The sequence below is a fragment of the Chaetodon auriga genome, chromosome 12, assembly GCF_051107435.1.
Source record: "Chaetodon auriga isolate fChaAug3 chromosome 12, fChaAug3.hap1, whole genome shotgun sequence".
Lineage (NCBI taxonomy): Eukaryota > Metazoa > Chordata > Actinopteri > Chaetodontiformes > Chaetodontidae > Chaetodon > Chaetodon auriga.
This window is the reverse complement of record NC_135085.1, coordinates 11803866-11827363: the sequence shown is the minus strand read 5'-3', so window position 1 is coordinate 11827363 and position 23498 is coordinate 11803866. Positions and strand designations below refer to the sequence as shown.

At 42.2% G+C, this 23498-nt stretch overlaps 3 protein-coding genes across 3 annotated transcripts in view; 1 reads left to right on the top strand and 2 right to left on the bottom strand.

Moving 5' to 3' along the window:
- The window catches only part of LOC143328996 (semaphorin-6B-like), a 31536-nt gene extending 26000 nt beyond the window's left edge, over positions 1-5536 (bottom strand). Inside the window, exon 1 of the mRNA XM_076744588.1 lies at positions 4940-5536. The gene's annotated coding sequence lies outside the window, so the exon portion shown is untranslated. The remainder of the gene's footprint in view (positions 1-4939) is intronic.
- Positions 5537-6913: 1377 nt separating this feature from the next.
- LOC143329338 (alpha/beta hydrolase domain-containing protein 17A-like) lies at positions 6914-12534 on the top strand. The gene is made up of 6 exons (XM_076745180.1): positions 6914-7094; positions 7906-7991; positions 8464-8975; positions 9234-9428; positions 10249-10428; positions 11191-12534. Exons 3-6 carry the CDS (start codon positions 8467-8469, stop codon positions 11414-11416), a joined length of 1110 nt encoding a protein of 369 aa, XP_076601295.1. The 5' UTR covers positions 6914-7094; positions 7906-7991; positions 8464-8466; the 3' UTR covers positions 11417-12534.
- Positions 12535-14083: 1549 nt separating this feature from the next.
- Positions 14084-23008, bottom strand: LOC143329339 (uncharacterized). Its single transcript, XM_076745181.1, has 13 exons — positions 22845-23008; positions 21973-22119; positions 21787-21844; positions 21018-21090; positions 20647-20750; positions 20130-20219; positions 19525-19596; positions 19370-19432; positions 19157-19250; positions 18925-18978; positions 18714-18813; positions 17611-17721; positions 14084-16222 (listed from the first exon to the last, which is right to left on the bottom strand). Exons 1-13 carry the CDS (start codon positions 22916-22918, stop codon positions 16207-16209), a joined length of 1056 nt encoding a protein of 351 aa, XP_076601296.1. The 5' UTR covers positions 22919-23008; the 3' UTR covers positions 14084-16206.
- Between the last annotated feature and the right edge of the window lie 490 nt (positions 23009-23498).

Below are 23498 nucleotides of genomic sequence, written 5' to 3'. Positions count from 1 at the left end.
CAGCAGTGAAGATGAAGATAATTACACAACAGTGACATTGGTTTTTAATTGGACCTGTTTTTAATGCTGTTATTATTCTGTTTTGTCACAGTGTTAACGGTTCACTTTGTATCGTGCAGGGTAGTCCATGACATCTGTCTCGAGGGAGCATCTTTTATTCTGTTTAAGCATGTCTTAAGCAAACCTTTGTGATTTTCTAATATACATTGCAAAGATGAATCATCTTAATGCATGAATTTTTTTTTTCATATTAACATATGACACCAGCCATCTTCTTGTTATATTTTTGGTTTTGTTGCTTTTTACATGTTACTGACCACAGCCCAACATCTCCCTGCCATTTCATTTTTCTACTTCAGTAATGACTATGCTAAATAGGCTGTGCTAATGTCTCAACGTGGCAGCCATTACCATATATCTCATATGCTTTTAGTGGCTTCTCTTGCGCTGGCGTAGAAGGAGGCACGGGCTGAAAGGTAGCTCATATTCTCGTTGCGTTGTTCTTTGTGTGCTGTGATCACCAGTAAGGGTAAATATAGCTCTTTTGGCAGAAGCCTGCTAAGAGGATCACAGCTCACAATAGGTGGTCTGCACACAACAGACATCAAAATGCCAACGAACCTGTTTGTGGATTGACATGTGCACACGTGCACATGATGCATGCACGCACAGACACACACCTACAGCGTACACACCCAGCAGCAGAGACAACACTTCCCCTGAGAGCTTTCTCTCCACCTCGCAGGTATAATTGTGTTTCATCTCCTCTCCTCTCAGTTGTGACTGGGCCCCAGATGAAAAGACATAATTAAAAGAGAAAAGTTGTGTTTGTTGCAAAGAAGGGATGGGTGTGGGAGAGGACAGGATGAAGGAAGGAGAAAGATTAGCCATAACAAAGCTTCATCAGGCTACAAAAACAGCTTGAGTAGCTGGGAGACAAAGGACTCGGATGCGCCTTTATCTCCCAATAAAAAAGTCCTCCAAATCCTTGTGGCTAAGCTGCCATAACTAAAGCCTGCCATTGGCTTAGGTCTGCACTGAATTTGTTGGACAACAAAAGCAGAAAAATATGAGAAGATAGACCAAGCACCCGAGAAATATATATACCTCCATTCATTTTCTGCAAAGAAGTAAAAAGTCAAGTGCCTTAGTGGTGGCATTTGAGAAAAGGTTACTTTGTTATTTGCTTATTTTGTTTGTGTGTGTGTGAGATGTGTGTGAGTGCCTCAGTGAAAGCATGAAGTGGACGGTCATTTTCTCCCTTCGCAATTTCGCGATGTAAATGAGCTCACAGACAGTAAGAGATTACACTACCTTTATATTTCTAAGTTGAAACAGCTGCGATATCACTCGCAACCAAAATTGCCCGGCAGTTAAACTGGCAATTTTGGCTGAATGCAAAGACTAGCTCATTTGAGAGAGAAGGTAACTCATACTTCTTATGACTGTCACATACACGACAGCAAATACACACATATACATGCTATTATTAACTGTCTAACCCCTGATGAGGGAGTGTCAGATGTAATGTTAGAGTGAACAACACACTGCAAAATGAACGCACATGTTAGCATGTTATAGCATGTGAAGAGACAGCACAATGTGCACAGAGATTCATAAAAAAACAGGCTGCCCCTCAGGGGAGGAATCAGCGAAGACAGAGTCATAAAACTGAAGATGCATGGCCACTGTAAAATATATAAAGGGTTTTTACAATAAAAACAACTGCAAGGCATCATTACGGTGTACATGTGGCTGATACAGCAGCCAAACCCACCTGGTGCAGCCACCATGGCCTCCTGAACATGATATATCTTGTGGCGTACGGTTTATGACACCATGGACATCTTACAGTAGAGTTTGCCATAGGTAAAGCTCCTCGGCTTGTGTTGTACCTATTACCTTGCTCCTCTCCTTTTCAAACATCTGGAGGGACTTGGCGGAAAAGCCCAGTTAGGCCCCTGAAAGCTTCTCACATGAACACAGAGAGCATTTTCAATAAGGGAGTTTATTTTAAATACCTGTCTCAGGATAAGAGCGAGTTTCTGACATGTAAAGAAAGTATGCCTGCGTGACTCCTGACCCTCTGGCCCTCATAATCCTGCACAATGACTCCCTGAGGTCCACACTCTGAGGACCCTGCTGGAATAGGTCACCCAGCAGATGCCTGCCCAGTCAGGTTCCTTCTGATCTCATTGCCCGGAGGTCTGCGGACTTCAACACCATTTTCAAGTGTTGATTTTGCTCTAAAGAATCCCACCAAACCCCACCGCCAGATAAACACTGCGCTCTGCGTGAAACTGGAACTTCAAAATATACTGTGACTGGCTGCTTTTGAGGAAAATAAGCATTCCTTCCAATCTCTTGACACTAATCATAACTTTGCTTTATTCTGTGACCAGATTAGAGAATAATCCTGTCTACTTTCTGATGCAGAGAGGGCTGGTTACTTTAGGGCAGATGGGAGTTGATATAGCAAGTTTTGAAAGTTACTTAAAGTTCATCTAAACAGTAAAAAAGCATGCATTAACATTCCTTTGTACATAAGCAGAGTAGTGAGTGGGAGGTATTTCCAGGCTCTGAGAACAAAAAAGTCTACAGAGACTGTAGGTTAAAATAAGTGACAAAAATTCAAAGAAAGGCATCAAATTATTTAAAAAAAAAAAAAAAAAATCCTCTGGTTGCTTTAAAACAGTGTCCTGGCTGAGAGAAGCAAATCCATCCCATTGTTTCATATGAAGTGGAAATAGAAAATTGAAGGTTTAGTGGCAGCTTCGAGCCCCACAGTGTTAAAAACCAGGAGTGTGTGAGTCAGTCAGTGTTCCTCTCTGTGTACCAGAGGTAAAGAGAGGCAATTTGTCGCCGAATGCTTGACGTATTCTCTTGGCGATAGGAACAGAGAAGCTGTTAGGTAACATCTCTCTTTCCAACATCTTGTCTGTTTCTTCTCACTCTATTTAACACACACAAAGACACACACACACACACACACACACACACACACACACACACGCACACACTCAGCAGATCTCAGACAGTCATTCTACACATTTCTAGAAAACTTGCTCCTTAGCAACCCCAACACACTAATCTGCCGTCGAGTTCCTCTCTTTGTGGATAGGCTGGATTATGCTGCAATCCAATCAAATTTTTTTTCCGTGCTTGAGATGCCCTGTTTGCACCTTCGCATGTGTGATTGAATAGGGTCCTATGTGATCAATAGAGCTCATTAAATGTCCCTGTGGGCACTTGCCTCACCCTGAAGCTCTCTTAGATTGCTTTTACCTGCAGCCTGCTCTGCCTTTTTGCTTCAAGTGGTTCCAACTTTGTTTGCGGAATAATTAATTTTCTAATTGAATTACTCAAGCCTGGCCTTTGTGTGCTATTTTCCTCGGTGTGGACTGAGGTATCCATTCGGTTCCCTTCAGGACAGGCTGTGGGTGTTTTGGTGTGAGAAGGCTTTGGGACTGCTGTATGTTCGGGATGGGCGGGTGTTAGACTGCCTTCCAAAGGGAGGCTGAAGGAAACAGTGGCTGCACCTGTTGTTCCCTGCGGTTGCTGTGTGGTGGGGTTAGCACCTGCTCACGCGGCTGCTGTGTGGCTGTCTGTGTGGGCAGCAGGGATAACAGGGAGACCATTCACACACGCTCAGACTGCTGTCTGCAGCCCCTCTCCCTCAACGCTCGTTCACTCTGCGAGCTCTCTGCTCCATCATTTCTTGTTCTGTCTTTTGCAGCCTCTGCCTATCCCCCGCTGTAGCCTATATGCCAGATTGCTATCTGCCACACTTTATCCTTTGTATCCCCAATCTGTCTGTCTGTGTTTCTGTCTCTCCCTCTCCTCCTCCCCCTCCTCTTCTTTCTATTTTTTTTGTCTCCAGCCATCTCTTTTTGCCTTTCAACTCACACAGAAACACAAACAGCAGCAGCTGGGAGCTGTTACAGTCCTTCTGTGGAACTTGATAGCTGTTAGTGTGAAGGATGAAGTTGTAAACAATAAATTACATATAACTACTAAATCACTTAAGTAAAAACTGGGACAGCAGAGAGTGAGCTTTTAACTTGGGCCATGTGCAGTGTGGTTATAGGTAATTTAGGTGACAAGTTATTGTAAGTGTGCAAGACACATTTCAGACAAAGGATATACTTTAGAGCTCTCTCTGGAGTATTCTCCAGGTTTTGTCAATCATCTTTAAATCTGTATTGACACCAACTATCTAAGTAAAATGCCAAGAGAGGGGCTGATATTAGGTATTTATGCCTAAATCACTAATAACCATCTTAAATTTCAATACCAGAAAATAGCGTGCTGAGCTCATCTGTCATGCCACTCCTGTTTCTCTAATGTGAATGAGTGATGACATAATTGACTTTATGGGCTTCCAAATCATCACATGTGACCTTTACTCTCACGGGAACCCTTAAGCAAACATGTAATAAAGCAGCATGAATGAAGTAAAACATTTGAACGCAATAAGGCTTAAATCACGACCTGTCATCCGGGTCGTGATCTAAATAAGAATTTCTCTCACGCTTTGTGCTCGTCCTTGCAATGCCGCGTTATTATGTGCAAGTATTGCGAGCTCTTTTTGCTGAGACATCACTTCAAACCTATACATGATAGAATCAGCACTGTAAGGTTCTGTGCAACACGTGAAAGAACAATGATATGCAACAAAAACATGCAAATAAAAAAAGCGTCAAAGTTGCAGCAGACACAAAGAGCAGTTCGTGTCCACAAAGGTCCAGGCGATGCCAAACAGACATCTACTGGCTCACCCGGAGGAGAAGCCTAATAATGCAGCATCGCGCTTGGTGGTGGCTGCAAAAAAAAAAAAAAAAAAAAAATGCGCACATGCTGTATATACCTGTTCACCCCGTCCACCCCCCGTCTCCCTCACACATATCCATCTCTCAATCCCACCATTTGGCACACTCACCGCACCAGATGGCCAGGTAGGGAGGCGGAGGCAGGTGCCAGTCGCCAACTCGCCTTCTCCGGTCGCTCTTCTTCCTCTCTGTGGAGAAAAGGGGTGATGGATACCACGGCTCTCGGTATCCACAGCCTCTGTGAAATAACGGCAGCTCCTCAGCCGCACCTCACCTGTCTCTTCCCTCTACGGTTCCTGCGCGTCGCCGTAGCATCACCGTTTACCGAGCGCGTCCAAAACGCCCAGTCAACTACAAAACGCTTTTTTCTACCCTGGAGAGAAAGAGTCCGTGTGTGGAAACGGTAACCTACTGAGGTTTTCTGTGGTCCAGAATACGTCGTCTTCCCCGGTTGCCTTATTCAGACCCTTGCAAAATCCCAAATCCTGCAATTGCGGACTGTATTAAGTCCTCTGTTAGGGGGGACCGGTCAGTTGTCTGCACTTGGTCAAGCTACGGCTTTGAAATCAGTAGTCAGCAAAATGTAATCTCCCTTTTAAATTTACAGTGGCGAGGTGAAATGTCCAACGCAGAGCAGTCACAGTGACAGCAGGGGCCCATAATTCACACCCCCTGAAACACAGTCCTGCAGTGGATCAATGATGAATGGAGGACCTCTCTCTCTCTCTCTCTCTCTCTCTCTCTCTCTCTCAGACACACACACACACACACACACACACACACACACACACACACACACGCATACGCACACAGAGACACATTCTGTGTAAAGCCATTATTGAAATACGTCTTTGATGTTCAGGAAAGTTGCAAGTTTAAAAGGCATAAATTATGCAGAAAGCGGCATAAGGGAGTAAAATGGGAAGCATATTGCAATAAATAAAAAAATATAGAAAAACTGAATCAGAGATCATCACTACAAAGCTGACAGAACGTATGAACTTAAAAAGAAAAGTTTGAAAGATAAAGAAACACAACAGCACTCTTTAGGAAAATGATCAAATATTGAATAGGAAGAGGTTTGGAACATTGCTGACAACACTGTCACCAGTGCATTTAAGATACTGGTGTGAACGCATCTTGCAAACTATGTGCACAATATCAATATGAAGGTTCATTTGCAATAACAGATATCTCCGTTTTGATTTAACTCTGGAACTCGTCATATACAGATACACACACATATTTTAGTCATTTATTAGTACAAGTACTCTACTCCTCTACATTTCAGGAGATGACATAGTACCTTTTACTCTGCTACATTTTTTCATTTGAATAATGAACAGTTTGTAAAAATATGATGCGTTTGAGTGTTTTTGCCCAGCAGTATATGACGTAATTAAAATTGACTCCCACTTCACCAGCTATAACATTAAATGCTGTTTATCATCAGTAGTATTAATCAAATAATATAATCTTTAATAAAGCGGGAGGAAGACGATAATCTTTAATAATACAACAACGAGTAGGGACACATAATGAGGACCTTTATTTACTGTCTAATTTTTACACAATGACATTTTTCTGATAAGACTTCTGAACTTTTAATTAAGATTTGGAATGCAGGACCTTTATTTTGATTGAGTATTTTTTCGTTGAGGTATTGCTATTTTTATTTGAGAAAAGAATACTGAATGCTTGTTCCACCACTAAATCTGGATTTTAACTGGGTTTTAAACATTTAGACACACATTTTTTTTTGTGCTATAGGCTCATTTTATTTATTTTTTTGCGTTTTTTCCCCTTGGGTTTGTTATTATTTGAAGAAGATAATGTATGTTTGATGTTTAACGACAGACTCCAATCAAATGAATTTACAAAATAAAGCCAATAAGTATTATGTTATAAGCTGTAATAACCTTAATGGAATTAAAACTGTGAAATGTTGTGAAGCCTTAAACTGTTCAAATTAATTTATACACATGCGATATATATGTGATGATGATAAATTATATCAAGACATATTATAATAAAGTTTTGAAATGGACTAGGCCATTGCGTCACTTCCGGCTCTAGTCGGACAGTAGTAGAAAAAAAAATCTGGTTGCCATGAATTTCAGCTAGCTAGCCACCGATAACTGTCAGTACACTTGAGTAAAAACATCCATGTCAAGACACAAGCAGGATCTTCGGAGTCGTGTGCTGCTTCTGTGTACATTGAGGGGCACACCAGCCTGCCTGCCAACCTAACCTTACTGTGAATCGGTAAGTAGCTAGCTTTTAGGCTAGCGAGGTAGCGGGCTAGCCGCCGCCGCTAGCTTGTTGCCTTGCTAACGGTAAATGATGATATTTTTGACTGTTTCCTGGCATTAATCTGTTCCGTGAGTAATATCCAGTAACAGCAGCGACGTGTTACGTATCTGCCTTTCCAGTTGAATGTATGTTATGTCAATATACTGCTCCCATTGTGCGCCCACATCACTGGCTAACGTTAGAGGTTAATATCGTTGTTAACCATGTAGCCTCCATTAGCATATCAGTCGCTCCCTGTCGCTCTGTGTTGAGGGGGTGTTGTAATTAGTCACCAGTGTCCACGATCACATCAGGGCATCTGAATCACTTTAATCCCTCAGTGAGATTTTTGCAGCCTCAGTACATGGATAAATGCATATAACTCTCGCCCTATTAACCGCTAGTTAGTTACAGGCGCTGTGAAATGATGACAATAACAACTGACGTTTGAACCCATATAATGAGTCCCGGTTGTCTCTTATCTTTGAATCAAAGTAATCTCTTCCTCATAGCTGTGATGTCAGGTTACTATTTACTCTTTGTCCAGTATCTGTATAATGTTATGTGTTTCCAACAGCTATATTTTAGAAAGCATGAATGATAGCACAGGCTTCTTAATATTTATCATGACACTTAATATCAGCACATGAAGGCTCTGGAAGAGCTACATTAAAGGACCATGCCAAGTTAGTGGTCTTGCCTTTGTGGCTATAAGTTGTCATGTACAGAATGTTGCCACATGATGCCAAGCCATTTTAATATGTTATCATTTCTTTTTATCAAGATCCAGCTGGCTAAGTGACTAGACCAGAAAACCTTGGCACCGTTGTGTGCCAGCTCATTTCAAGACCCGGGGATTTCTGAATCCAGGTACGTTTATGACAGGATAGCTGTGCAGGGCTCCCCCCAGGAAATTGGTTAGGGGAGGAAGGGGTGAAGTGATGTTAATCTCTTTTCCTAACATGTAAAAAACTTTTTTTCCCCCACAGTTTTGCAATATTTTTCTCTGATTAATACCTGCAAACATGGGGTATAATGGAGGAATGAATCACCTGCTTAGCCTGCATATCCTGACACATAGCATATTGTAATCAATGTTGTTACTATATGATGATTTGAAAATTCACCTCATTGATTGAGTATGTGGCCTTTGCCTCTGTGATGTTGTGCTGCTGCTCATTTTCCCTGAAGCTTAATAAACCTGATGTTATATTTCATTAAAATGTAACATTTTCTGATGACAGTGTTGTGAATCAGAGTTGAAAGGCTTTGCTTCTTGCATGATTTTCTTACTGTCTCAGCCTCCTAATTACTCCATCTACCGTGTTTATTTTTCTACCAGAAGATGAACGGTCTGTCCATACGAGAGCTATGCTGCCTGTTCTGCTGCCCCCCTTGCCCCAGCCGCATTGCAGCCAAACTGGCTTTCCTCCCTCCAGAGCCCACCTATGCCCTTCTCCCTGACCCAGATCCAGTTCCTGGAGCTGGAACTGCTCCTGGATCCAGCTCCGGGGCTGCTGTGCCTTCTCTTGGAGCCCCAGGACTACGTTCCCGGCTCAACACTGGGAGTGGAAGTGACAGAGGAGTCGGAGGTGTTGGTGGAGGAGGTGGTGGTGGTGGTGGAGGAGGAGGAGGCGGCGGCGGCGGCGGCGGAGGAGGTGGTGGCGGTGGTGGCGGCAGCAGCAGCAGCGGTGGTACCAGTGGGGCTGAGGGCAGGTGGAAGCTTCATCTCACAGAGAGAGCAGAGTTCCAGTATTCACAGAGAGAGCTGGATGTGACGGACGTGTTCCTGACCAGATCCAGCCGAGGGAACAGGGTGGGATGCATGTACATTCGATGTGCCCCCAATGCCAGGTGAGACACACACCACCCCCTGAATACCTCGAGAGTGAACGTGCCTGCACACACATCACAACCCTGTTTCTCTGTGATTTACCTGTTCTTTAAGTAGGACAGCTTGTGTTTCTTTTGTTAGATCCAAAAACATCTGTATTTTTCTCTGTCATACAAATATATCCCATCAACTCTGGGCTTTCCAGGACAGCAGTGTCCTTGTTTAGCCTCATCCTGCTTCTTAACTTCCTTCTTTCTTCTTTGTCCTTTTCCTCTCAGGTTCACAGTGTTGTTTTCCCATGGCAATGCAGTAGACCTGGGTCAGATGAGCAGCTTCTACATCGGTTTAGGCACGCGCATCAACTGCAACATCTTTTCCTATGATTACTCAGGCTACGGTGTTAGCACTGGCAAGCCCTCTGAGAAGAACCTTTATGCTGACATTGACGCCGCCTGGCATGCCCTGCGCTCCCGGTAAGCAGACAGAAACTGTCCATTCCCATTCCCACAGGGTCCGAAATGAACAGCCAACAAGCACCAAATGCCAGTTAAAGTGTCTTTAGTAGATAAATCAGTGAGCGTCACTCACGTCACTGGCCAGTAACTTTGTCAAAGTAGCATTTGGTTGGCTCGGTTATACAGAAATTCTGTCCCTGCTGACCGCGGTACTCTCTCTGTAACCATCAGCCAGTCAAATCAAAGCTAAACAATGGCTCTGTATCAAACAGGCTAATGATTGGCTGTCACATACTGTGCTCTGCATGAAGTGGCAGTGTGTAAAATTCTGAAAAACATTCCTCTTGTTTATCTGCGTCCAGCATGGTTAATGAGCCTACTGTTAGCAGAAACTTACATTCCCAAGTGGCAACACAGAGGAACTTTGAGGCCACTGAAAAATTACCATTAAAAGACATAAGACAACAACCATTTTCACTCCCTGATTCTGTCCTTAAGATACTTTTTAAACAGGGAGGGTATGTATGCTGCATTGGTGTAAACACTGGCTGGTAGTAATGTTACATTTCACTTCTTTTTTTTTTGGCTTTGCAGCCCTGGGCAAGTGAAGTGTCATGCTCCTTGCTTATGATGCTCTCTTTCAAGCTTTGTCTATTATTAACATGAAACACACTGATAGTTCTTGTTTGTTGGATTGAAACAGTAACTGAATCACACTAATCTACATATGGAATTAATACACACTTGTACACTGCACATCACTCCTGCATATTTGCAGAATGAAGTGGATCTTTTTCTGATTTTCTCATCCGAAATGTGTGTGTGTGTGTTGTCTCAGGTATGGCATCAGCCCTGAGAATATCATCCTGTATGGACAGAGCATCGGCACAGTGCCCACAGTAGACTTGGCATCACGGTTTGAGTGCGCTGCTGTGGTCCTCCACTCTCCTCTCACCTCTGGCATGAGAGTGGCTTTCCCTGACACCAAGAAAACATACTGCTTTGATGCCTTCCCGAAGTGAGTTCCTCAACAGAAAACGTGTTTTACTTTTATTTTCTGTGCTGTCATTTAAATAATTCTTTAAAAGAATGCACTTAATGTGGACAAAAGTGACTGTTAAATGAGTAAGTTTGGGTGATGTGAGATACATTGTGAGATGATAGAAATTTGTTTACTGTCAGATCTTTTCCTACCATTTCTGTCGATATATTTACCCCTTTAATATCTCTGGTTAAATTAGACCACTGTGAGCAATGTTGTACCTCATTTAATGAGTTTACAAGATGTTATTGTTTATTTTTTATTTGGAACCCCATTGGTTGTTACCGTGGCAACAACCACTTTTCCTGTAGTCCATATTTTTTTTTGCTGCAAATGTGATGAAGTACCTTCATTTGTCAGATATTTCCTTCACTGGGTTTAGGTTTAAATGGCATCTTAATGAAATTTCTGATAAGTTTTACAATATCATGATATATGCTTATAGTGCACTGTGGTGTCTTTAACCATATCTTGATTTAACAATGATTGTTAGTAACATAATTAGCTTTTAGATGGACAGCAATGAAAGCGTAGCTCTTTTGGAATCCATTGTAATCAAGCCAAGCTGACTGCGTCCACTGTACCCAAGAGACAGATTTTAGGTGTCATTCATTTTAATGTATCTCAGATATGTTGATTGAAATGCACATTGTCATTATTTGTTGTTGTTGGTCAAAACAGATGGAAAACTACCTGGTTGCCTGGTGCTTTAATAGCCTCCATCAATTTTTCTTCCAGCATAGAGAAAGTGTCAAAGATCCCGTCTCCAGTGCTCATCATCCACGGTACAGAGGATGAGGTGATCGACTTCTCTCATGGCCTCGCCCTGTTTGAGCGCTGTCCCAAGGCCGTGGAGCCCCTCTGGGTGGAAGGTGCCGGTCACAACGACATTGAGCTTTACAGTCAGTACCTGGAGAGGCTACGGCGCTTCATCAACCAGGACCTGGCTGCACAGCATGCCTGAGAAACACACAACAGCCTCTCTGTGTTCGTATGAATGAAACTGTGCGTGTGTGCGTGTGAGAGTAAGTGAGGATGTCGGCATGTTACTAAAGTATGAGTGAGAAATTGACTTAAAAAGGATGTGTGATTTTGTCACATCTGTGTGTCTTTCAAGCAGCACACCTTTAGGTTACTTTTCAACACGACGTATGTTAGAATAATTTCCCTTTTTAAAGGTGAGAACCGTTTCTAATACATCACCCATCTGTGTGCTGGAGTGCGGTGAAACACTAAAACCAAGAACCGAGATTCAACAGCTTCACAGATACAGTTTTTAACATGGGAAACGTTCTGAATTGCAGCTTTAAAATGGGTCACTCACATGAACTGAGAAGTACTAACAACGTGCTTTGTGTTAAAAGGCACACAGATGTAGTTTTAAAGTATGTCAGTGAACGTATGAGTCATGGATGCAAGTGTTGTGTATATTCATATCTGAACCTGTGACACCTGAATAATGTGTGCACATGTTCGTATGTGTGTGAGTGTGTGTGTGAGCGAGGCATTGCTGAAAGAAATGAAGGACATCCTGATGACTTGGACAGCTGCAAGTGGAGGAGGCTTTTGGAGACTTATCAATATTGATGTTGTTTTTGTTTGTTTGTTTTCTTTTTTGCGTGTATGTATGAAGAATACCTCCACAGCTTGACCAGTTCTCTCACCGGTGGACAAACACTGGTCAAGCATGTGCCGCCCCCATCCCCCCCCCACTCCCTGTTTACCTGTTAATGGACATCCATCTGACTGCCAGGGCATTTCCCAAGTTGTCCAGCTAACAATAACCTACTTTATTTGTGTGGTTTGGGGGTCCATCTCCTTTCCTTTGGTGTTAGTTATGGTGGATGAACAAGGACTAGTCTGGAATACTGTCATAGCTCGAATGGCTGTTGGGTATCTCATACTTTCCTTCATATTTGACTCTGATAAGATCACAGAATGGCCGGCTTCCACTTCATTTCCTGGCTGTGCTGGAGCTTTAGCCTTTTACTGTCCACAGAATTGCAGCAGCAACTTACAGGGAATTATCTTGATTTCCCTGTATTGCTTTTTCCCATCCAGTCCTACATATTTGTGATCAAGAATGATGGTGTGGTTGAAATGGAAACAGGCCTTTGAGAGCCACATCTGTGTTCATGTGGACATTTCTTTGGCATCAATAGAACAGCTGTAGAAGTGCAGTTCTACTTAGTTATTTTCATGTCACATTAGACCAGTTGGCTCTACATAGTGCGTAACCCTTCAGTATTTACTGAAGTGTTGGGCAGGCTGCACTGGCTTGGGAACAGCAGGAATAAGGCAGATTTAAAGGAAAATGCACTTATTTGCTCTTTTGTTGAGAGTTAGATGAGCTCTCATGCAGAAGTCACTGCAGCCAGACAGGAAATAATCCAGCACACGACTTTGGGAACTTTAGAGGTTCTAGCAGGTGGATTATGTTACCTTTGTGCAGAGCCAGACTAGCTGTTTCCCTCTGTTTCCAGTCTTTATGTTAAGCTAAGCTAACCAGCTGCTGGCTGTGGTTTAGTATTGCACATGAAAGCTTGAGAGTGGAGTCATTCTTCTCTCTAACCTTCAGCAAGAAAGTGAATAAGTGTGTTTCCTAAATATGCAACTGTCTGAAGTGCAGCTGTTGAGGAGGTCTGTTAGCAATTTGTCTCTTCTGGTGAACATGCTCTCTTGGAGCTTGATGCTCTGGCAGGATCTGGAGGCTGTAAAGGTAGAAACAGACAGATTAGCTGCTTGGTTCACCAAACTAATGAAGATCATGTCCGTTTTATCCAGAAAAGTCTTTTTGCTTCATCAGAATCTCTTTTGTGTAATATTGATTGAACGTGTAGTCTTACAGCACAGTTCGTTTTCCAAGTGTTGTTCCAGTAGCTCTCATTACCACAGTTAGTCCGCCCCCTGTTCTCAATTATCCTCAGCACATTTTTTTTCTGATGTTTTTGTCTTGATGTAATTAATCTGAACGTGTTTGACGTAGTGTAGGGCCATGGATTTTGCGTCTCAGAACCATGCGTGTTGACGTTGTGACTAACAATGTGATTCAGATCGGGTGCCAGGACGGGACATCATGCCTACTAGCTCTGTTTAACCTCTGTGGCGGCCCTAAATGTACAGGAGCTCTCTTATGGGTGGCAGCACGCTTCATGTCTGACACAAGCCATATTTGAGCCTCTCACTGTTGGTGTGGTGCAGGTTCCACCACACAAACACACACACCTTTGCACATCATTACACATACACATACACATACATTCAAACACAACATACATATGCACAGACACATAATACATGTACTGTAATACACAGTATATTTACACATTTATATATATCAGATCAAGCATGACAAAAGCAGGTCTTAAGTTCAGCACTATTGTACAAAGCATCCAAAGTGTAATAAGGGTATAAAATGTAAGTTTGTGTGTCTTCATTATTATTGACTGTCTTCTACAGGCCAGCATTATGGATACTAACATCACATTCGAATAAGTAGTTCCAGGCCCCGTGCGTAGACCCGAAAAAGTACAAGAGCTGGTTTTATGGTTGCATGCTAGCACCATATTTCAGATCTACGCAAGGTGTCTGCTCCACGGAAGACTCATCAGTTTCAGTGATCGTAGCTGCGTTGTTTTTTTTGTTTGTTTGTTTGTTTTTATAAGGGAACATTTACTGAACTAGCACTGATCTGATTACTCCATTTTGGGAGTACAAGTGGGGCTTGGTAAGCAGTGGAAAGGTTACTGAACACCACTCGCTCTCTGTCATCCCTTCCAACGGGGAATCTTTCCATTCTCATCCTGTGCTTCGTGTCTCTTAAATCATGGACATCTGTTACCATCTTGAACCAGGGATCTGAGCTGTCAGAAGAATTCGAGAGACTTGTCACGTCTCTCTGGAATTAGAAGTAGGCCTCAGCTTCTCCTGGACAGGTCGTGTTATCAGGGAAACCACTGGATCCACCTTTCTTTCATCATGGGGTTCAAGAAACGGGCTGGAAACTTGCCGTTTTATTGATGCACCACTATGGTTGACGTATATTGTATCCTCTGGCCCTGAATGTTTATTGAAGGGGGGTGGGTGGGGGGGTGGGGGGGGTCAAACAGTGAAAACTGTATGCATGTCTATTGTGTTTTGCAGAGCAAGAGACAGGGTGGGATCTCTGTTACGTATTCTATGTGAGGGTAAAGCTGAACTCATGGCATCGGAACATTGAAGCGCTTTTTAAAAAAACGGGACATTTATTTGAATTTTTTATTGCTGATACTAACTGATGTATTGTTTTGAGTTTTGTGCTAGAGTTTGAGCGGGGCAGCGGTGGGTGGGTGGGTTGGTGGGTGGGTGAGGGCTAGACAATATTAGTGGGCTGTTTATATGGTTACTGTACTTACCTATTCTATTCTTTGTATTATGATTTGTAATTTTATGTTGCTTTTTTTGAACTGAGAATATGATGTAATGAAATTAATTCATGGGACTGAATCTTGACCTTTTTATGGACGATAAAATAATAAAAAAGATCACTTATGTACAAAAATCTGAACCTGGCCGTATTGTGTTTTAAACAATCATTGTATTTTTATACAGTGCACAAGTTAATAAGAACCAGAGCTGGTAGTCAGTCATACAAAAACACTTTGGATTACATGACATGGCAGATAAGGTGTAGGTTTGTCCAGCTGTAACAGTGTGTTTCCCAGGGCTGGAAAAGTTTTGGAAAACAGTTTCATAATTATTTAATATGGTTTGATGAGTATCAGATTTAAACATGACCCGTGTATCTTTTTCTAAATACACACAATATTAGAGCAGACGAACAATCGCTTATGTATCCTCACAGGTGTTTGACACCACATATTAAATCTGCTTTTCAGTTACACACAGAATTCTCAGAATGTTTGCCCATAAAACTTGGTTTAAAGCCCTGGAAATCATTTGGTCACATTGTGTACGAACACCACAAATTCAGCAATATCAATGAACAGGACTGATTTGACAGGCCCGAAAAGTGCAAGTGAGAGCCTGCCTTAGTGCCTCATGTCAAGTTAAGGGAGTGACTGCCCTCTGCTGGCTGATGATTGTCATTAACAGTCTTTAAATAACATGCCTTTAGATTCCAGCCCTTAACTCACACACTGTAAACCCTCATTCCATAACATACAGATGATTTCAAATCAAGCAACAACACCAGCTTCTTTCACATTCTGGTTAAGATCCTTGTTGCAGGTTATGCTGATCCAAAATGGCCAAGACTTCAGCAACCTCTGCAAGCTGAGCTCAGCTGTTCACCGGCCAGGAAATAAACATGGCTTCAGCAGGATGCCTCCATATGGCTCAGTGCAGGAGATCTTCGTGTCAGTTTTTGATGTGTCAGCAGTAAACGAGTACACTCCTAACAGAAATATTGTCCTGGTGCTTCTCTGCCAACACACTCAGTCATCCATGTAGTTAACCACATGTGGCCTGGTTCAGACATCCCAAAATCATCTTACTGCTGACCTGCATCTTCTATAGACACGTTGTTGACACAGGGGTTCAGTTTCTGCTGTGAGGAAACTAGCTTGTGCACAATATTGTAAAATTCTTCGGACAAAACCTTTCACTGAAAGATGCACCGTGGGTCAAATGGACCGAGTCTCACTGCTAAGATGCTTCTGGGAGTCTGTCTAGACAGGGATCAGTGTACAGCAGGATCTTAATAAAGCAGTGCATTGCATGAGTTCCTTGTTTGTCACAGTCCCCTGCTGCTGGCTACGTTTCCTGGTACCTGCAGAAGAAGAAGAGGCAGCATGAGGACAGGACTGCCGCGGCGCACGTAGAAATCGTTTCATCAAGGAAAAGTAACACCGTAATGTGGAAATGCAAGTCCTGCCATCGGAATCTTACTCAAGTAAAAGAACATAGCAACTATCAGCAAAGTCAAAAGTAAAGTTTTCATTATGCAGACTGGCTCTAATTAGATGCATTAATATAAAAGCTGATTTTTAGGTTAGCTGCTTAAATTCTTTACATACTGCAGAGGAGTTTAATCTTTCTTTTATCAGTGCATCATATTTTATGTGTCAGTCACATGATTTGTGTGTAAAGCTGTGAACTACAGCTCTTAAAAAAACTGTAGTGGATTAAACAGAAAAAAGTATTCCCTTCTTAAATGTGGTGGAATAGATGTTAAATGTAGCACGAAAAAGTTGCAATTTCTTAAGTAGAAACCTTGACGAGATCAGGGGTGGAAGAAGTGCTCCAATCCTTTACCTAAGAAAACGTAACATCACCACCGTGTACAAATACTCTGTTATGTTCTACTTGAGTAAAAGTACAAAAATATTACCAGCAAAATGTGACTTAAAGTATCAAAAGTACAAGTACTCACTTTGCAAAATGAGTGTTAAGTTACTGAACCTTCAGGGGACCGAGAGATGATGTATATAATATATACATCAATATATTATATTTGTCTTGTTGTGGGGAAATTTACAAGTTTATTATTCTTGTGAGTACAGGATGACCTCATGTAAATGGCAGCATAGCTTTGCACTCTAACTCTAATCTGAGCAGATGGAATCAGCAACATCACTGAAAACACCTGTGAGGGCATGTGGGGCCTTTGATCTATGACAAGGCATCATATTCAAGAAGTTGATCATGTTTTCTATTTAATAAGATCAAAGTAGCAAGTAACTGTAGCAGTAAAATAAACTGAGAAGTAAAAAGTACAATATTTCCCCATAAAATGTAGTGGAGAAGAAGTTTAAAATAGCTTTAACTGAATATACTTAAGTACCTCAAAAAGTACAGTACTTGAGTAAATCTACTTACTTATTTTCTACCACTGAGAAAAGAGAACATTATTCAGTTAAATACACATTGAGTGGATCATTCAGAGATTTAAGTGGTGTTCCTCACTGTTGTAAAAACTGGTGCCAGTTTTTTAATGTATGGGTGTGACTCTGCCGCCATGTGATCACTTATCTTCTGTCCATGTTGCTGATGTGAACCTGCAGAACCACTCTGTTCATTTCCGATCTGATCTGCCAGTAATGGTTTTAAAAGTCACCGAAACCAGTTTGAACCACCTACACACCACTTAACCAGTAGCCGGAAGACTTCCTCCTCTGTCCTTGACTGTTTTTTCTTTCTGTTTGTGTGTCTGCTTACTCTCTGTGGTGTAAAGATAACTCAGTCAGGGCTCCCAGAGATTTCAGCTGCTCCTCCAGTGCGATGATCCTCAGCCCAATGTACCCAGACGCCAACAGGAGCAACGCCATCCTGCAAACACACTATAATCACCTGGATGCCTGGGAGTCTACAGTCACCCACCACAATGCACATACGCTCATAAAGTGAAAGTAAATTGTGCAGAAGGAATCAAAAGCCGAGCAGACGGTCTAAGATGGGAACATACTGTACAGTCCTGACAATAAGATATCAGTAAATTGTATCTGTGTGCAGCCTGAGAGAACATTTTGTGATGATGTTTCTATAAACACATCTCAAGGATCAGATTATTTTCTTTTCTTGAGAGATCCAATCCACTAAGTCAACATACTGAAATGTGCCTGTGGGTGTTTGATTCATACAAGCCGAATCCAAAAAGTTGACACTGTGTCAAACATAAATAAAAGCAGAATGCAACTATTTGCTAACAAAATGTGTTATATAAGGTGTCCCCAAGCCCATGTAGTGTGTTCACCAAGTGGTGAACCTCGCACCATTCTTCACTAGTGAACGACTGAGTCTTTCCAGGCCGCCCCTTTCATACCCAATCATGACACTCTCACCTGTTACCAATGAACCTGTTTACCTGTGGAATGTTCCAAACAGGTGTTTTTGGAGCATTCCACAACTTTCCCATTCTTTAGTTGCTCCTGTCCCAACTTGTCTGAGCGTGCTGCATCAAATCCCCATGATAATGATATATTCTTGCAGTATTATTACTGGTAAATTATATAAAACTATAGAATTTTAGTTTTTCCCACTTTCTATATATGAGCAGGTGTAATCTATAACAATGCATTGTGTTTGTTTTGTATGTTAGGTCTTAATCTAGAAAGTAACCAGTAACAATAGCTGACAAATACATGTGGTAGAATAAAGAGAACGATGCTGTAATGCCCTCTGGATTGTAGTGGAACAGAAGCATAAAGTCTCATAAATATAATACTCAACTACCTGAAAATTGCACTGAAGTAGAGCACTTCAGTAAATGTGGTTAAAGCACTGGAGATGGAGCCTCAGCGGTGAGGAATAACAATACTCACAGCATCATACAGAGGTAGAAGACAACATTGAGATTCCTCATCTCTCTGAGGAGGAAGAAGGGTGTTACTCTCTCGATGATGCTCCAAATCCACGATACAGCTGGTAGAGAGAAAAATCAGCCTGTGACTCTGCGATGACTCGTTCCTCCGTGCCTTATGGGTAACATGTGCAGATATTACAGTCTGTGCGTGCCTGTTTGTGAGTTCTTACTTTGGACGTCTTCGTCTGTTAAGCTTTGACGAGTGGAGCTGCATTGTGTCGGACCTGCAAAGGCAGAGGATGTACGCTGTCGCATTCAGTGGCTGTTAAGATATTTCAGTTCAGTAATAAACATGTAGAGAATAGAAAATAGAAAAGTGGAAGTTATTATTGGAAAAAACATTATTCTGCTGGTACAAGGCATTTACACAATATTAACTAGTGACGATTACACACTTCTTACCGTCACTGGACATCAGAGGAAAGCTGTTATCAAGATAAATGCTGTTCTGTCTGCTCAGGTCCATGCTGTCCTCCAAACTGGAATAACTGGAGGCCTGTAGACAAGGACAGAGTCACAGAGCGTTGAAGTCTGTTCATGCGCTCATATCAGCCCGACTATAACAAGATGACCGAGATTCCTGCTTTGGTTGAGTTAGATGAGCAGCAAACCTACCATGTCATGATCCGCTTCATTCTCTGCAGAGGACATATGAGGGCTGCTGTTGGCACTCTCCCCCTGGTTCAGACAAACGCAGAAAGTTTACACTGAGTGGACTGTGTTTGAGAAACGATGCCTTTATTTTGCATGCGGATTGTTGGAGCAACTACCTTTGCATGTGAGCAGACAGTTTGGAGGAGTTTAAAGCACATTTCGCGGTTCCTCAACGACACAAATGAGTGCTAATAGAGAAAAAAGGTTAGGGTTAAGGGTTAATCCTGGAGCAAAGCAAACTACGTGCAAACTCAGTGTTCGCGAAGTTCATTTGACATCCTGGCTTGACAAGCTGTCAGCTTCACTGCAGAAATTTGAATCACAGTTTCCAGTCTTATTAACTCTTCATCTTTGACACATTTGAGCTAAACTGAATTAAATGTACTGTTGTTTTTAATTAGAGAAACTCCTGCTACTACTAAATGTAACGTTTCATTTAAATAGGGAACAGTGTCACATACCACTGCATTTATAGGCTTAGCTAGTTCGTCCCTAAACGAGCCAATGCACAACTACACAAAATAAACTAACACACATACAGAACAACACAGAACATATAACAAATATTACACAAGGTAAATGAAAAGCACCTGATCATCCATGCATACAGTTCAAACACAGAGAAGGACATCAGGAGGTTACAGGAGGTTTTACGATCAGAGTTTGTTCCATACAAAGATAATTAAAGCCATAGAATAAAAAGTGAAAAGTGTAGTCTGACCTTCTCTCCATCAGCAGTTTGAATAGACAACATGGATAAAGCTGAGTTGTGTTTCTTCACCTCCCTGACGCTGGATGCAGGAATCACCACCTGCAGTGTGTTGACAGAATATTTAGATTTTTGATGGACATTACAGTCTTTCTACACATGTAGAACAATCTTAGTGTGACCTAAAAGGCAGATAACCAAGGTAAAGAACCAGTTTGTTATCTGAATTTCCATCCAGGGTTCTAAAATAATTTCTAATACGAGAATAATTTCTTGATATTTGGGTAAAAAAAAAAAGGCTTGTTCAAAGTGGATAACTAATGAACGGCACCTTTACAGCTTCAGGAACATTAAGCTCAAAATCTGTTTTTCCTTTTACTACAATAAAAAAATAAATAAAAGAGTTCAATTCCTAAAAAGGGATTTTGAATGTGAGAAAGGCCACGCACTCAGCTGTTATGAGCTGTCAGCGTTCAATCATTAATCCAGTGTGAATCAGACTTCACCTTAAAGTGTCTGAGCGCGTTACCTTGGTGTCTTTGAGCAGCACGGACGAGTGGAAACACACATGGTTCTCCGAAACAAAGAGTTTTCCATGATACAGCACCTCCTTCTGCAAGGCACAGGTGAATGCTACAATGGACACACACGCACACAGATAGCACACACAGTTTGAGGTTGTGAGGCAGGTGTTCCTCATGACAGCAGAAGAAATGCCACCTTGACCACAGAGACATGCTGCTGAATCATTTAGTAAAGCAGCATTCACTGCGGACCACTTGGCAAACAGTGTATTAGGCTGCACTTAATCAGACAGAAAGTTAAAAAAAGGACACAATGTGATGTCATTTCCATAATCAATATCAGTGAATGAGTAACAGACTGTGGCCCTGAGCTCACTCTGTGTCAGATTCTCCCCCTCAGGAATCTCTTGAAACAGCTTGTGGAAGGCTTTGTTGTGCTTCAGGAAGCCCTGGAGGGGAAAAATAGCAATGTATTAAAAAATATTTTTTTTTGGGGGGGGGGTGCAAAAAACAGGTTTGATGTTTGTTATGTAATACTTGACCCGCTGTAACAGATTTCTTTTTGGCCACTTGGGGGCATAATCGTAATAATCAGCTTTAGAGTTGATATGTTAGCAAACAGGCTGTTATTTACGCATCCAGCAGTTAAGGAGGAACTTTCTAATTCATTTGGATCCATGTTTTTTGGCCTACTGACGAATGTAACCTTCAGTCCGATATTCATTCTCTTTTAGCTCTGTTTTTGGTCTCTACCGACTCCTGAGGGAAATATCTGGCTCCTTAGCTGCTAAATGCTCTGCTGTGTTCACCAGCTGGTTGCTAACTGTGTCTGTCTGCTGTGTGGTGCTGAGCAGGGAGTGTAAAGTAGGATTTTGGAGGTTTTTCCTCTGACAACAGCTGCCTGCCGTGTCCAAAAACAACGCTATGCAAGAGGTGAGAGAAAACCACCACAGCAAACAGCTGAAGAATGAGCTGCAGACTCAGAGGATAATTCTCTGTAGCTTCACACTGTTTTCACATTGGTATTTGGAGCATTGTTATATCAGAACTATTGATTAAAGCCACTTTATTTCTCCCTGCTCTGCAAAGAAAACATGATAAAATACGTGTGTTGAGGGAAGCAGGGTGATGTGAAGAGGACTTACATTGCTGCTGATGAGCCCATCTGATCGATCAAGGTTCTCCTCTGCTATGGTCTGCTTCCTGAGGACACAAACAAGAGAAATGCTCTACCCTAAGACAAATGATGCTATCAGGTCTCTGTAAAACTATGAGTTCAAATCTTTAAGCTGTCTCTTTCGCAGTTTTTTATAAACCCCAGTGTAGCTTACCTGAGGGGAATGTTGGAGTTGAGGCTGTGACTCAGTTCCTGGATCTCCAGTCGGGCATCGTCCAGACTATGACTGTGTCTTGATTTCCTGCTACTCAACCTGCTGCTGCCCCTTCTTCCGCCAAGGGGTCCAAAGCTGTCCTGAGAGCTGTCCCAACAGAGCAGGAGATAAATGTCAGACTGATGATCCGGCTTTTATATGACGCACGCAGGTGGGACAGATATAGAACAGCAACAAGTTCAGAAAGCAAATAAAAAGATATAGAGGGATGGAGAAAACAGCTCCTGTGTGCTGCTGGTGAACATTCTGTTATCTTAACCTTCATTGTTTTCATCGGGTGAAGTCTGATTTTGCACAGAGATTAACGTGTTCGCCCACAAACACAAAGAATTTCTTACATAATGGATCAACAAAGATATGTAATGTGCAGCATCAGCCGCACTGTTGGCTGAGGAGTAAACCGGTAAATTAAGTGAATATGCTGCTCTTGTTAATTTGTGAAGCCAATCGAATATCTCTGTCAGTCGCTCGTCCATGCGAAAGCAAAAGTTAATGTTAGCTCCAAACTCCTTTAGAAACCTCCCTGAGTCGCAGCTGTATTGACTTTCTCTCTCTGCTTGGGCTAAGTGTCTGCCTGTTAGACCTGTGGTACGTCTGCAGTCTCTGGGCAACAGCAGGGATCCCTGGAGAATGCTTTCACTTTTATAAACCAGCAGCTACAAACACTGGCAAAGTAACAGGAGTGTACTATGCACACCTGGTGCTTAGACTGACTTATTTACACCGTTAGTCTGCTGTTGGAGATGAATATTGTTGTCTAAATTCAACAAAATATTGTGAAGGATGTGAAAGAGTAAAATATTGATACTCACAGAGAGCTGTCCAGTGAGAATCTCCTGCTTTTCAGACTCATGATGGCAAATAAAGACTTCCAGCTCACACACATGTGCACACACACACACACACACTCTCATACGTGCATTGAAAGTGTAGATCTGGAGGTCTTGAATCCTGGAAGTGACTCTGAAGCAGTGTGAGCCAGGTGACACACTGGCGACCACAGCCTGCTTTTAGGACCGTCATTATGAAGTCAACCAATCAGCTGTGAGAGGAGGGAATATTCACTCAGACTAAAACCAATCGGTGAAGGAAGGCAGGTGGTAAGGCCACACGTTCTGCACACTCATGCCAACGGTTGCTGTGGGTGGTGCTGCTTATCCTGACCTTTTGACACACACCTGCATACACACACACATGCGCACAGTGCGACACAGGTATGATGCAGCGGCCGTGTGTTTGAGACACGACAGTCGTACTATGTTTCCCGTCAGGCAACCTGCTCAGCCTGCACAGATACACATCAGAGAAAGAATGGCCTGCAGCTCTTCAGCGGTAGAGGAAGTATTCTCACCCTATACTTAAGTAGAAGAAAAAGCGCCACACTGTAAAAATACTGCACTACAAGTAAAAATCCCGCATTCAAAACCTGATTTAAAAAATCCATCAGTATTGTCAGAAATCAAAGG

Excerpts from the sequence above, each read along its gene's own strand:
- LOC143329339 (XM_076745181.1), bottom strand. The coding sequence starts at position 22,918 with ATGTGTGTGAGCTGGAAGTCTTTATTTGCCATCATGAGTCTGAAAAGC. Across the intron at positions 20,751-21,017 it reads GGGGGAGAATCTGACACAGA|CATTCACCTGTGCCTTGCAG; the intron begins GTGAGCTCAGGG and ends TGTCCATTGTAG. Across the intron at positions 20,220-20,646 it reads TGCTGCTCAAAGACACCAAG|GTGGTGATTCCTGCATCCAG; the intron begins GTAACGCGCTCA and ends AACACACTGCAG.
- LOC143329338 (XM_076745180.1), top strand. The coding sequence starts at position 8,467 with ATGAACGGTCTGTCCATACGAGAGCTATGCTGCCTGTTCTGCTGCCCC. Across the intron at positions 8,976-9,233 it reads CGATGTGCCCCCAATGCCAG|GTTCACAGTGTTGTTTTCCC; the intron begins GTGAGACACACA and ends TTTTCCTCTCAG. Across the intron at positions 10,429-11,190 it reads TGCTTTGATGCCTTCCCGAA|CATAGAGAAAGTGTCAAAGA; the intron begins GTGAGTTCCTCA and ends TTTTTCTTCCAG.